This window comes from Emiliania huxleyi, assembly GCF_000372725.1.
Source record: "Emiliania huxleyi CCMP1516 unplaced genomic scaffold EMIHUscaffold_64, whole genome shotgun sequence".
Classification (NCBI taxonomy): domain Eukaryota; phylum Haptophyta; order Isochrysidales; family Noelaerhabdaceae; genus Emiliania; species Emiliania huxleyi.
The window spans coordinates 617,990-630,463 of record NW_005197198.1 but is presented as its reverse complement, the minus strand read 5'-3'; the positions used below and the strand labels follow the sequence as shown (position 1 = coordinate 630,463).

The following is a 12,474-nucleotide window of genomic DNA, read 5'->3' as shown; positions in this document are numbered from 1 at the left end:
TGTACAGTTTTTGCCCCGTTTTTGCCCCCCATTTTTCGCACCAAATAAATAAACAAATAAAAACGCACACCTCGTATGGGATGGGATTTGGGTACGTCAGTAAAAGGGAACAGGTCCCCGCCCGTGCCGATCTTTGTGAAGCTGCAGGGTTCTTTGTGTGGGGGGTGGTCGGTGGTCGCGTGGTCGGCGGCTACTTTAGCCGGGGTCTCGTCCTCCCGACGGGGGGACTAGCACTAGCCGTCTTCCACGTTGTCCTTTGGGTCCCTGCTGCTCCTAATCTCTTCGTACATCCTCCTGCTGATCTCCGCAAACGTCCTGCTCCTTGCCTCCCTCGTCTCGCCCTGCGCGTCTGCGCTCCAACTCTTCCCCGTCGTCTGCACTGCCCTATAGACGTCGCTGGCGAGGCTGGCGCGACGGGTCCTCCATGGAGTAGCGTCGGGGTTGAGGTCGCCGCCCTCCTCGCGGTCGCGCCTCTTGTCTTCCCAACGTTCCCTCGCGCCTCGGCGGCCGATGCCGTCTGCTCCGACTCCCCCGTCCCCGGGTCCGCTGGCGCTGCCCTGCTCTCGTCTGCGCTAGTTTCTGCTTCGCGTCATCACTCGCGATCACTTGGTGGATCTCCGTTAAGGTTGCTCCCGGCCCAGTGGGGATTTTGGCGTACTCAGTGACCGTCTAGGAATCCTAAATGGCCGGCAATGCCATATCTTTTGTGCCTAGGTTGTAGAGCACCTTAAAAAACTAGTATGTCTTGGAGTGAAAAGTTTTTCGATGAGGTGGGGATCCGTGGTGAGCAGATTCCCAGATTCTCCAGATTCCCCTTCACTGCGGCCGCGGGTTTGCTCGGATTACTTTTCACTCGAACACATACTAGCTTTTTGGCGTTCCGGTGCCTACAAAAAATATCCGAGATCATATGGAGCTGACCACAGGGTTTGCGGCGGTCACTGTCCTACCAGCGGGCACAGTGGGCCGCGGACACCCGTGAATGACCTTAAAGTACTCCCGAGTCACTAATGTCTCTCTCTACAAGCTCTTCCGACTTAGCGTTTCCTTTCGCGTGTCCTGTGCGACCAAATTGCATGTGCGTCAAAAAACGACGAAAATATGATTTATCATTTATCCCGAAAACTCTAGCGAAATACTCGCTACTCTTACGTCTTAGACAGTTGGACTTGGAGCCCTCCCCTAAAGCGTAAAGCCGTACTACCCAACCTCCAACTAACGAATGTACGTTATTACAGTTTGCACATGCATCCCCGCCAAAAAGAGACCACGAGTTGGACTCGAGTGAAGAACACAAGCGTTTGACTACGGTTGACACTGGCCCCGCCCCCCGGCGCAGCGGATCCGATTTTACATGGGTGGTGTGCGGCACGGCTAGTTCATCGCGAAATCTCAACAAATCATGCTGTGGAGGAAAATCACTCTCGAGAGGAGCGGCAACCGAGAGCGGCCGCAAGACCGCGAGGCTCATCGCGGCAAGTCGAGCAGGTCGGAGAGGCCTTGCTTCTTGAGCGCCGACTCAAACTTGTCGTAGGCAGCCTGCGTCTCCTCGAACACCTACGCTCAATCAGTGGGCGACTCAGAGAGTCACGCACACTCGTTGCAAGCCCGCCGCGTCCTCGGGCTCACCTTTGCGTCGATGCCCTGCTGCTGGAACAAAAAAGGCCGCTGCGCCACCCGCGCATACATGTCGCCGAGCGCGGTGCGGTGCGCCGCGTCCTTCTCAGCCTGCTCCCTCTGGAAAGCGCGCCTACTCGCGCGGCCGAGGGGTGCATCCAGCGCCGCGCGTGGAGGGAGGGTGTGTGTGTGTGTGGGGGGGGGGGGGCTCGAGCGGCGGGATGCGCCTACGCGCCGCCGCCTCCTCGCGCTCGCGCCGCGCCTACGGGGGGGCGTGTGTGCGCGTCGAGCACGTGTCGCGGGTCCCGCCTCCCCGCGCGCTCGCGCTGCGCCTTGTCCCGTGCGGACGGCAGGTCGAGCGCGCCCGCAACCTTCTTGGTGGCCTCCTTGGCCTCCTCGCGCCGCCTCGCCTCCGCCTGCGCCGTGCGCTCCTCCTCGATTTGCCTGCGGCGGCGAGGGGGCGCCTCGGGAGGGCCGCCCGCACACACCGACACCGCCGCAACCCCCCCCCCCCCCCCCGGTTTCACCGGTCGCCTCTTTAGGTTATCCATCTCGAGCGCCGCCCGCCGCAGCTCCGTCGACGTCGTCGTGGGCGGCGGCGGCACCGCCACCGCCGGAGGCGGCGCTTTTGGCTGCACCGGCGCGCGGGTGGACAAGTACGGCCAGCGCCGCTCAGGCAGCACGAGCTCGTCGCGTGCCTGTCAGAAGGGGGGGTTGGGCAACACCTCGGCGCCTCTCGGCGCCTCTCGGCGCCTCTCGGCTCAGCTCGCCATGTCGCGCAGCACCCGCTCCTTCTCGGCAGGCGCAGGCAGCGTGCCCTTCCTGGCAGACTCAGCAGGGGGCAAGTGAGGGAGCGATCACGGCGTCTTGCATGGCGCACACCGGCAAGGCTGACAACAGTGCATACGGCCGAATCGACTGCCTCCGAGCGGCGTGGGTGCGAGGGGCGTGTGGGCCGCATCTAGGTGTGAGCAGCACCCGCCCGGGTCCTTGATCGCGTCGGTGAGGAGCTCGAATGGCTGCGGCGGCGGCGGCGGCTTGGGCGGCTTTGGCCGGAAGCCGGCCGGCTTGGAGGTGGAGGCGGGGAGAGGCCGGATCATCGGCGTGAAGGTGAGGTCCTTCTCGGCATCGGCCTTGATGCGCTCTCGCTCCTCGCGCGCGCGCCTGCGGGAGGCGTGTCGCGCATGTCCCGGACGTGTCCGTGGCGCGTGCCTTCCCTCTTTCTCTCCTCGCCGCGGGCGCCTCTATCGCGAGCGGGACAGCTCGGAGCCGGAGAATCTCGGAGATTCTAAAATCTCAGAGATTCTCGGAGGATCTCGGAGGATCTCGGAGGATCTCCCCCTCGCCTCTCCCGCGAGCGCGACTCGGCCTCCTCCTGCATCCGAGGCGGCAGCTTGGAGCGGCGCGCCAGCCTGGCCGCCTCGCGCGAGATCCGCTCCGCGCGGCCAGCCTCCTCAAGCTGCATCTGCTCCCACATCGGCATCCGCACCTCGGCCGGGATGGGACGCATCCGGAAGGCCGCCGCCGCGCTCGCCGCCTCGCTTTCGGCCGCGGACGCCGCCCGCTGCGCCGCCGCCTCCCGCTCCTTGGCCTCCTCCTGCGGACAAGGCAAGAGAGGGCGTGCGGCGGAGGGGCGCTTCGGCGCATGCCTCCCGCTCCCGGCGGGCACGCTCCTCGCGGGCCCGCTCCTCCATGCGTGGGGAGATATGGGGAGATATGGGGAGATATGGGGAGATGTGGGGAGGGCACGCTCCTCGCGGGCCCGCTCCTCCATGCGTGGCGGCAGCCTCGACTGGCCCTTGAGCACGCGGGCCTGGTTGCGGAGGCGAGGGTTGCGGAGGCGAGGGTTGCGGAGGCGAGGGTTGCAGAGGCGAGGGTTGCGGAGGCGAGGGCTGGCCGAGGCGAGGGCTGGCCGAGGTGAGGGCTGGCCGAGGTGAGGGCTGGCCGAGGTGAGGGCTGGCCGAGGTGAGGGCTGGCCGAGGTGAGGGCCAGCCAAGACGAGGGCTGGCCGAGGCTGTGCCGGCGTGGCGCCTGCTCGCGGAGCCGCTCCTTGCGCTGCCTCTCGCGCTCTTGCATCGCCTGCCACCTCCTCTCCTTGACCGCCGCAGGCACCGGCCGGGCGACGTGCGTCCTCGCACCGCCCTCTGCGCCGCTGGCGGTGCGCGGCCTCTCGAGAGGCAGCCCGCCCTTGGAGAAGGAGAAGGGCGGCGGCGGCTTGGGCGTGCTCGGCCGCAGGGAGGGCGCGCTGCCCGACCGCAGCGGCGCGGCGGCGGAAGCAGGCCTCGGCCCGACGGCGCCGTCGGCGGACTCGCGCATCCCCCCCGCCGCGGCCAGCTCGCCGCTCGAGCTTCTCGAGCCGAGCCCTCCCCTCGCTCCGCCCCGCGCCCCTCCCTCCGCCCCTCCGGCGCCTGCCGCACGCCCAGCCTGCGGCGGCCTGCCCAGCCGGCCGGCAGAGCCGGCGCGGCGGAAGGAGGAGGCCGAGACGTGCGGCGCGGTGCGCGGGCGCGGCAGGGCGCGCGAGCGCGCCACCGCCGCCGCCGCCGCCGCCTCGGCCGCCTCCTCGTCGGCGGAGCGGCGGAGCACACTCGGCTGGGAGATGGACACCACCGGCCCGGCTCCCGCGCCTCCCGCGGCTCCCGCGACGCCGCGCGCAGCCGCGGCCGTCTCGGCGGCGCGCATCCGCGGCGGCGCGCGAGCGCGCGGCGCCGACCGCGCGCGGGCGGAGGCCGGTCTCGACTGCCGCTGGCTCAACGGAGGTCGGCTCGTCTGCGGAGGAGGCGGCGGTGGAGGAGGAGGAGGAGGCGGCGGCGGCGGCTGCTGCGGCGGCCGAGAAGAGGCGAGCGGGCGGTCAAAGGAGGGTCGGCTGGCCGAAGCGCGCAGCGGGCTCGCCGCCGACCGATACGCCGCCGACCACCCCACGCCGCGCGAGCCGTTGCCCGGAGATGCGGGTCGCATGCCGGGCGAGGCGGACCGCCGGTGCGACGCGGAGCCCGCGAGGGCCTGGTCACGAAAGCTAAGGTCGCGGCCCTCGTAGTCGTACTCGCCGAGCGCCATGCGGGCGCCCGAGCGCGCCGCGAAGCTCGGGTCGGCGAAAGCGCCCAGTCCGGCCGGGTCGAGCGCGAACGCCTCTAATCCGCTGCCGCTGAGGCCAGGCATCGGCGGGTCGCGCGGCGGCACGGTAAAGGCCGACTCGTGCCCGCGCGAGTGGGAGAGCTGGCCGATGCGGCGCACGTTGTCCGCGTGCTCCGCCTTCATCCGAGCAATCGCTCCCAGCAGCTCTGCATCGCTGCTGCTGGCCGTGGGCAGCGGTGGTGGCGGAGGGACGCTCGGCGGCGGCGGCGGCCCACGCATGCCCTCGTCGCTGCGCGGAACAAAGGGCGGCAGGCCGCTCTCGCGCTCGAGTCGCTCGCGCTCGGCGCGGAGCGCGGCGAGGTGCCGGTCGAAGTCCATCGCGGACGAGGCACAGGCGCACACTCAACGCGTTGAGAAACGAGAAAAAGAATTCCCCTATTACCACAAAAAGAATTTCAGCGACCCGGACCGCCGAAACGGCGTGGCGTGGAGCGGTTGAGCATCCCTCCGGGGGCCCCTCTGCGCCGGGGGGGCGTTGTTGGAGGCTAGCTAGAATCTCCGTCGCCCTTTTCAAACTCGGGGCCCACTCCGCTGCGCTCCGACCCGAATTTGGAGGGCCATGAAATTTAGGTGTTGCTGCGCAAAAGCAAAAGGGGCGGGGCTTGGGCGCGCGCGCGGCGGCGACAGCCGAGAGTTCTTTTTGGAGACCAGAGACCTTTCGATGGTTCATGCTTTCTATGTCTATCTCATGCTTCACGACACGACACACGGTGGTGGAGCTGGTGGAGCTGATCGATCCAAGCGGGTGGGGAGTGGGGGGCATGGCTGGGCATGCAGGTCCGCCAGTCGGCCCGGCCTCTGACGTGGTGCTGCCGCTGCATTCGCTGAAGAAGAGAGGTGCGACTTGATTGGAGGCACTGGAGGCGAGGCGAAGGGAGGTTGGGCGGGGCCATGAGGGGCTGATGGCGCTGGCCAGCGCGGGGTGTGAGATGTCGTCGTCGTCATACTGCTGGCCCTCGCCCTCAGTTGCCTGGGCTGTGGGCTGCAGAATTGGCGTCTGTGGCGTCTACGCAGGCTCTGCAGCGTGATGGCAGGCGGGACTGCGAGGCCGGCGGCAGCGGAAGGAGAGGCTGGGCACGAGCCCCAGGAACAGGCTGGCCAGGTCCGCAGGTGGCTGCGCTCGGGCGAGGCGCGCGCGCACATGGCAGGCCGAGCAGGCTCGGCATATGGTGAACCCCCCGATGTCGCGATGCGGTCGCCCAGTCCCGCTTTTCCGCGTCCGCGATCATTTCGTGCGTCCAACCGTAAAAAAAGGAAACGCCCGTTGCCCATGTTCAGCGTTTATACCAAAAACTTGAACCGACGTTCTTCGGTCCCAGATTCCGTGGTTTTTAGCACGGTAATTGCTAATTCGGATTTTCGCTATTTGGTCGTGTGGGTGTGATTCCGGGATTAGTCAATGGTACCGGGGGGGCGTCGCGGCGACGCGGGCGCCTTGCGGCTTGCGGGCAGAGCCCTGACGCCACCCTTAAGCCTTATGTCATGCGCGGTCAAAAAAGAAAAGTCTCGAGAGAAAAGTAGAACGTAAACTTCTGCTCGGCCGCGGTGCGCGGACTCGAGCGGACGGCCTCGTCCTGCTATATTCTGCCGGAAACGCTGCTTAAGCATAGAAGGCGCTGCTAGTAGACACGTACACACAACTCACTCGGACTCGCACACAAGGCAGCAAAGTGGAGCGTCGGGGCCGCTCGCGGCGCGCCGTTGCCCAACAATCATCGCGTTCTTGCAGCCGTCCCCTCCCTCCGCCGCAGAGCGGTTCGTGCGGAAGGACGCGTCGCGGGCGACGCGCACCTCGACCCGAGGCAGCGCCTCGAGCGCCTCTCGAAGCTGATCGACTTTGCATTCGAAAGCATCTCGGCCGAGCTGCCTCGCCGTCGCCTTGAGCGCGGCGTCGAAGCGCTTGTCGAGGCAGCAGGGCGCGAGCAGGAGCGAGTCCAGCGCCGGCTCGGCGGCAAACAAACTGATGGCGCGCGGAGATAGCGCACCGCAGAGGTGCATCCCCACTGCCACGCACGGGCCGCCGCCGCGCTGGCCGCCCGCCTCGCGCAGCAGAGCGCCGAGCCGCGCGCCAAAGCCATCGGCCATGATGTCGGCCACTTCGAAGCGGAGGTTGGGGTGGGACGCGTCGTGCCGCACCCTGATCCGCGTGTCGAGGTCAAACATGAGCACGGCGGCGGCCGGGAACTCGTTGGCGAGCGCGAGCGAGAGGAAGCCGCTTCCGCAGCAGAGGTCGACGATGGCGGCGGGAGCCGCGCCACGCAACGTCGCCTCGACCTGCTCCAACATCCCATAAGCCTCGATTATCTCCTTCCGAAGAGATCGGCTTGAGCGCGAAAGCAGCGCCGACAGAGCGGGATCGGCGAGCAGGCGAGGCAGATATGGAGCGGCGGCGAATCGGGCGAGGTGCCGATTCGTCCTGACCGACTCGCCCTCAAGCAGCCACTCCACCGCGCGCTTGCGGGGCCGCGGCGTCTCCGCGTCTGCCATCGTCTCCGCGTCTGCCATCGTCGGAGAGACGGGCAGAGACGGGCAGAGACGCTTCAAGTTGCTCACGGGAGGGCGCCTGGGTCAGGAGCCTTCGCCAACTAAAAAACACCGCACAGATGCCGACTTAGTGTGGGGAGGGTCGGCGAGCACTCACTCACTAGGCGGCGCCGCAGGGCCGGGGCACTGGCCACGGCCTCGCCGACCACTAGAAGGCGGCCCACTCACTACGCGCACTATCTTAGTGCGCGGGGTGGCAGGAGGCACTCACTCACCCACTAGCCCGCTCGCCGGCGGCCCACTCACTACGCGCACTATCTTAGTGCGCGGGGTGGCAGGAGGCACTCACCCACTAGCCCGCTCGCCGGCGGCCCACTCACTACGCGCACTAACTTAGTGCGCGTGGTAGCCGAGCCCACCTCTCCGTCCGCCGGCGAAGGGCACTGCGAGCGGCCCGCTGGACCACTCCCCCCCGGCCGGCCGGAGGCACTCACTTCCGCGCACTAAGTTAGTGCGCGTAGTGTCCCGGCCTCCGACCACGACTCCCGGGAGCACTTCACCACTTGATCCGCCACGGCGCACCACTAGCCCTCGTCCAGCTCACAGACTAACTTGCGCCGACTTAGTTCCCCGCAGGGCCCGGGAACACTCACTCACTGCGGCATCAGTGCTCTTCACACGACCTGGCGAAGGCTCCTGCCTGGGTCTAAATTTAGTGCGTGTGAATGAACTTTAGTGATAGTTTAGTGCGCTATTTAGTGCGTGTTCGAGTGCGTATATAGTGCGACTTTAACGCAAATTTAGTGCAAATTTAGTGCAAATTTAGCACATATTTAGCACATATTTAGTGTGTTTTATCTCCAATTTAGCGCCACATTTAGTTCACTTTAGGTGCGGGCAGCTGCAGTACATTTAGTGTGGGTCCCGCATCTTTAGTGCGGGCACGCACCTTTAGCACGGCTTCCCGGCCACACCACAGCTAGCCAGGGCCGCGTGCTTTGCTCCTTGGCTGCCAAGAATGCACCACAGGAGATGCCTGGCCCCTGCCCTCATGACCCAAAGGCAGGCTCCCAGTGAGGCTAGATATGCCGCCCTCCAGAGCAAGATCTCCCGACTGAGCACAGGCACAGCACCGATTCCCGAGAGGAGGACCAGCACAGTTGAATGCGCCACCGCAAGCACCACCTCCGACCGCACAACCCATGCTGTGCCCGTGACCACCAGCTGTAATAGAGTAGAGGTGAGGGTCGGTGTTGGAATTTCAAAACCAATGTTGAACCAAAGGATGAAGGATCCAGACCACGATGACAGAAACGGCCAAATGGCCATGATCCATGTAGTCACCGCAAGCAGCTTTACATACGCGTGTACTCGTAGCATGTTGGATCCAGCCCCAGGCATGCACCTCCTCCTAAGTGCAATGGCAAATACACCGGGTTTTCTTCGTTCGGTTGGGGACGGGACGGGGAACTTTTGCGAGTGGGCAGGGGACTGCAGGGGGACAGGGGGAGGGAGGCCCAGCGAGGGGCTGCGGCTGGATCCTACTGCGCGGCTGGACTAAAGACGCACTAAACCTCGCTAAATCTGGATGTAAAGTCGCACTAAATTTGCGCTAAATTTGCGCTAAATTTGCACTAAAGTTGCGCTAAATTCGCGCTAAATTTGCGCTAAAGTGCGCTAAAGATGCAGTAGATAAACACTTCACACCGCACTAAATTTAGATCCAGGCGCCCTCCCTCACGCGGCTTGGGCAGAGAAAAGAATTTGAGATCAGCAAAGAATTTAACCCACTCGCACTCCGCGCACGACACGAGAACATCCCTGTGTGGTGGCGGGCGTGCCGTCCCCCCGTCCCTCCCTTGCCTGGTCTGTTTTCTTTCTTTCTTTAGAAAAAGAATTTGAGCCTTCACAACACTGGGCACGAGACTGGCGCGCACTGGCGAGAAAAAGAAAAAACTGGGGCTATTGCAATAACTGAACTTGCATGCATCTCACGCATGGCCATGGGTCTCATGAGCGGAACGACACGAGGCCCACGGTGTGGGCCTCTGCTCCGTCACGGCTCGGCGGCGATCGCCTCCTGCGCCGCCTTGAGCCCGCGCCTCGCCCGCTCGAGGAGGAAGTCGGCGATGTCGGCCTCGGTCGAGCTCGGCTCCCTCGAGACGGGCGTCGCGATGGCGCGCTGGAAGTGGTCGGCGGCCTTGCGGTAGTCGCCCGCCTGGTACGAGACGACGCCGACGTAGTAGAGGTTGCGCCGCGTCGGCGCCCGCCGCGCGCCCTCGTCGAGGTACTTGGCCGCCTTGCCCTTGGAGCCGATCGGCCACGGCGCCACCGCGTAGAAGCCGCCGAGGAAGGCGCAGCCGACGGCTCCGTCCCACTCTGGGTGCGCGTAGAGCTCCTTGGCGAGCGCGACGTACTTCTTGCCCACGCCGGTGAGCGCCTGCTTGACGATCCCCTTGGCGGACGAGGAGAACATGAAGGCGTCCGCGTACACCGACAGCGCCTTGACCGAGCCCGGGAAGGCCTTGCGCGCGTCGAGCGCGAGAGGCAGCGCCTCGCCGCCGAGCGTGCGCCAGATCTTCTTGAAGGCGGGCGAGTCCTGGGTGCCCTCGATGACGAGGCTGTTCGCGTTCGTCTTGATGCGAGTGACCATGTTGAGCGCGTCGGCCAGCTCCAGCTTGATCGCGGCGTTCTCAGGGTCCCGCCGGAGAGACTCGCGGAGCAAACTCGCCGCCTTCTCCGCGTTGGCCACGCCGCGCTTCTTCATCAGCTCGCCGGCCTGCTTGCGCTGCGGGTCGGCAGCAGCACCGCCCGCCTGCACCTGCGAGAGAAGCGCTCCGCGCGACGAGAACCACGAGCCCAGCCGCTCCTTTGCATCGTTCGCGGCGAGCAGCGCCGCAGGCCGCCGCCGGCAGGTGATCGCAGAGGCGGACGCGGACGCGGAGAGGAGGAGGAGGTGGGTGAGGGCGAGGGAACGCAACTTCATGACTCGAGAGCTGTTTCGCGGTGCACGTGCAAAGAAACTCTGCTGTTTATTTTTTTATTTTTTTTATGTAGCTCTTACGAACATTTTTCTAAGTTTCTTCGGAAAGGAAGGTGAAGAAAAGAACCGTGTACCCTGGGTCGACACCGAAAAGAGAAAAAGACAACAAGCAAGAGATTAAGAAGCGTGCTTTTTCAGTGTACGTACTTTTAGCTTACTGGGAGAAAAGAGAGAGGGGGTTGTGTTCTCTAGGCCCCTAGGGGCCCTACGCGCGGCGTGAGAGCTCGGAAGCGAGCTTAGCACGGCGATCGAGGATGGCACGGTTCTCTCTCAGTGATGTTCTTACAAACCCGTAGGTTTTCCGTTCTCTTCTCACCATTTGAACCTTCCCGCGCCTGCATATGTCGTTGACGCCTGCGGAGGCAGCTTTCGAGGCGCGGCGCCGTCAGGCGGAGGCGGAGGCGGAGGCGGCGGCGGCGGCGGAGGCGGTGCCGACGCGTCTGGAGTCGCTCGTCGCGGCGTGCGCGAATGGCGACGTGGCTCAGGCAAAGACGCTCCTGCGGCATACAGACTGCAATGCGCTGCCATTGCGCACGAATTGGCCTCAGACCCCCCTTGGAGCTGCTGTCGGAGCGGGGAGCTCGGCGTGCGTGAAGCTGCTCCTTCGGGCGCAGGCTGATCCAGACATTGAGTGTGATCCTCTCGGCAGCACGGCGCTGTCTTGCGCTTGTTCGTCTGTCGTGAAGAATGCATCCGTGATCGCGCAGCTGCTGAAGGCTGGAGCTGACGCCGACCGCGTCTCAAATAGAGGTGGGTATCAGTGCACACCGCTCACGTTTGCCTGCATCCCATCGTCGAGTGGGCAGCAGGAAGTGAAGGAGGAGCAGGAGGCTGCGGTTCGAGCGTTGGTTCGAGAGGGCGCTGACCTGCTCGCAACCAATGCGGATGGGTCGACGGCGCTGCAGTACCTGTTGCGGAACGGTCCCCGCGGAGGCAGCTCGCGCACGTGGGACAGCGTGCGCCTGCTCTGCGCGCTCGGTGGCAGGCAGCCCGGCGACGAGGAGGTTCTGGCGGACGATGAGGATCCCCTCGCGCGCTCGCTAGATCGCTTCATGCGCGCGACCGCCGACTACACGCCGCTCATGCACCTCGCTGGCCTGCACGACACGAGACTCGTCCGGGCGCTACTGGTTGAGGACGGCTTTCCGCTACCGAGCCCGTTTCGCGCGCTCCCCTCGCTCCCGCCGCACATACCGCACCCCTATCAGACGCTTGACACTTCCTCGACCGGCCTCGACCAAATCCGCTTTGGCAGTCACGGAGTCTACCCTCAGCACGAAGACGGGGAGTTTGGCAAGGAACTCGCCTCCAGCTTCGAGACCCGGCGGCTGCTGTCCTGGCACTACGTGATGCGCGCTTGGCGCGATACCTTCCGGGCGCGCCGCATCGTCGTGTGGTGGCTCAAGGTTTCCTCGGAGAGGGCGTGCGCCCCCGACGGCCCGGCGCGCAAACGCGACCGCGAGGAGTTCGAGGCCGCGTTCGGAGCGGCGGCGGGGATTGGTTCGTAGGACTCGCTCTCGACCTCGCAGTGTCGCGACACGCCGCGATCTGAGACATCTGAGTTCTGACATCTCTCTCGGACCGTTGTTGCTTGTTGGCTAAACGCCGAAAACTTTTCTCTCTCTGTGCCTCTCAGGCGCAAAGCCACACACAAGGACACGCGCGGACGGCTACGCGCGTCAATTCTTCAATACGGCTTTACTTTTGGTACCACATCAATCATGAACGCACCCGCTGCCGCCGACAAGCTCGAGGCACGCGGTCCTCGGGAAGAGAGTCAGGACCGAGAGCGTCAGCCCGTAGCAAAACGCGGCGCCGAAGCAGCCGGCCGAGAGCCACCCGACGGCCGTGCTGCTCGACCAGGCGCGCTTGCGGGCCTGGGCGTCCGCCTTTTGCGCAGGCAGCAGCGGCAGGGCGCAAAGGCTGAGGAGCGAGAAGACGTAGCCCAGCACGAAGGAGGAGAAGACGAGGGCGCGGAAGGAGGGGGCGTCCTCGATGAAGTTTGCAGAGTCGCTGAGGCTCGGCTCGAAGCGGCCGAAGAGCTGGTTGGAGAGGAGGGGAGAGAGGGAGCCGCCCAGGTTGGAGGCGGAGGTGAGCAACCCGTACACGAGCCCGACGTTCTCCTCGTCGGCGGCCTTGGGCCGGCGGGCGGGGCGCGCGGGTCGGGTCCAGTGATACGAGCTCCCCCCCCCCCCCCC

The 12,474-nt window shown here is 65.3% G+C and overlaps 4 protein-coding genes across 4 annotated transcripts; 1 reads left to right on the top strand and 3 right to left on the bottom strand.

Moving 5' to 3' along the window:
* Positions 1-1,454: 1,454 nt before the first annotated feature.
* On the bottom strand, positions 1,455-5,090 carry EMIHUDRAFT_465178 (hypothetical protein). The gene is made up of 9 exons (XM_005763340.1): positions 3,730-5,090; positions 2,982-3,214; positions 2,596-2,781; positions 2,388-2,439; positions 2,152-2,315; positions 1,950-2,061; positions 1,845-1,879; positions 1,630-1,750; positions 1,455-1,557 (listed from the first exon to the last, which is right to left on the bottom strand). The coding sequence occupies exons 1-9, from the start codon at positions 5,065-5,067 to the stop codon at positions 1,468-1,470; spliced, it is 2,331 nt and encodes a 776-aa protein (XP_005763397.1). The 5' UTR covers positions 5,068-5,090; the 3' UTR covers positions 1,455-1,467.
* Positions 5,091-6,329: 1,239 nt separating this feature from the next.
* EMIHUDRAFT_437768 (hypothetical protein) lies at positions 6,330-7,287 on the bottom strand. Its single transcript, XM_005763339.1, has one exon. The coding sequence runs from the start codon at positions 7,252-7,254 to the stop codon at positions 6,391-6,393; it is 864 nt and encodes a 287-aa protein (XP_005763396.1). The 5' UTR covers positions 7,255-7,287; the 3' UTR covers positions 6,330-6,390.
* A 2,002-nt stretch (positions 7,288-9,289) lies between these two features.
* Positions 9,290-10,219, bottom strand: EMIHUDRAFT_105039 (hypothetical protein; the record flags this gene model as incomplete). Its single annotated transcript, XM_005763338.1, has 1 exon — positions 9,290-10,219. One exon carries the CDS (start codon positions 10,217-10,219, stop codon positions 9,290-9,292), a length of 930 nt encoding a protein of 309 aa, XP_005763395.1.
* Positions 10,220-10,617: 398 nt separating this feature from the next.
* Positions 10,618-11,784, top strand: EMIHUDRAFT_215305 (hypothetical protein; the record flags this gene model as incomplete). Its single annotated transcript, XM_005763337.1, has 2 exons — positions 10,618-10,660; positions 10,787-11,784. The coding sequence occupies 2 exons, from the start codon at positions 10,618-10,620 to the stop codon at positions 11,782-11,784; spliced, it is 1,041 nt and encodes a 346-aa protein (XP_005763394.1).
* Positions 11,785-12,474: the final 690 nt, after the last annotated feature.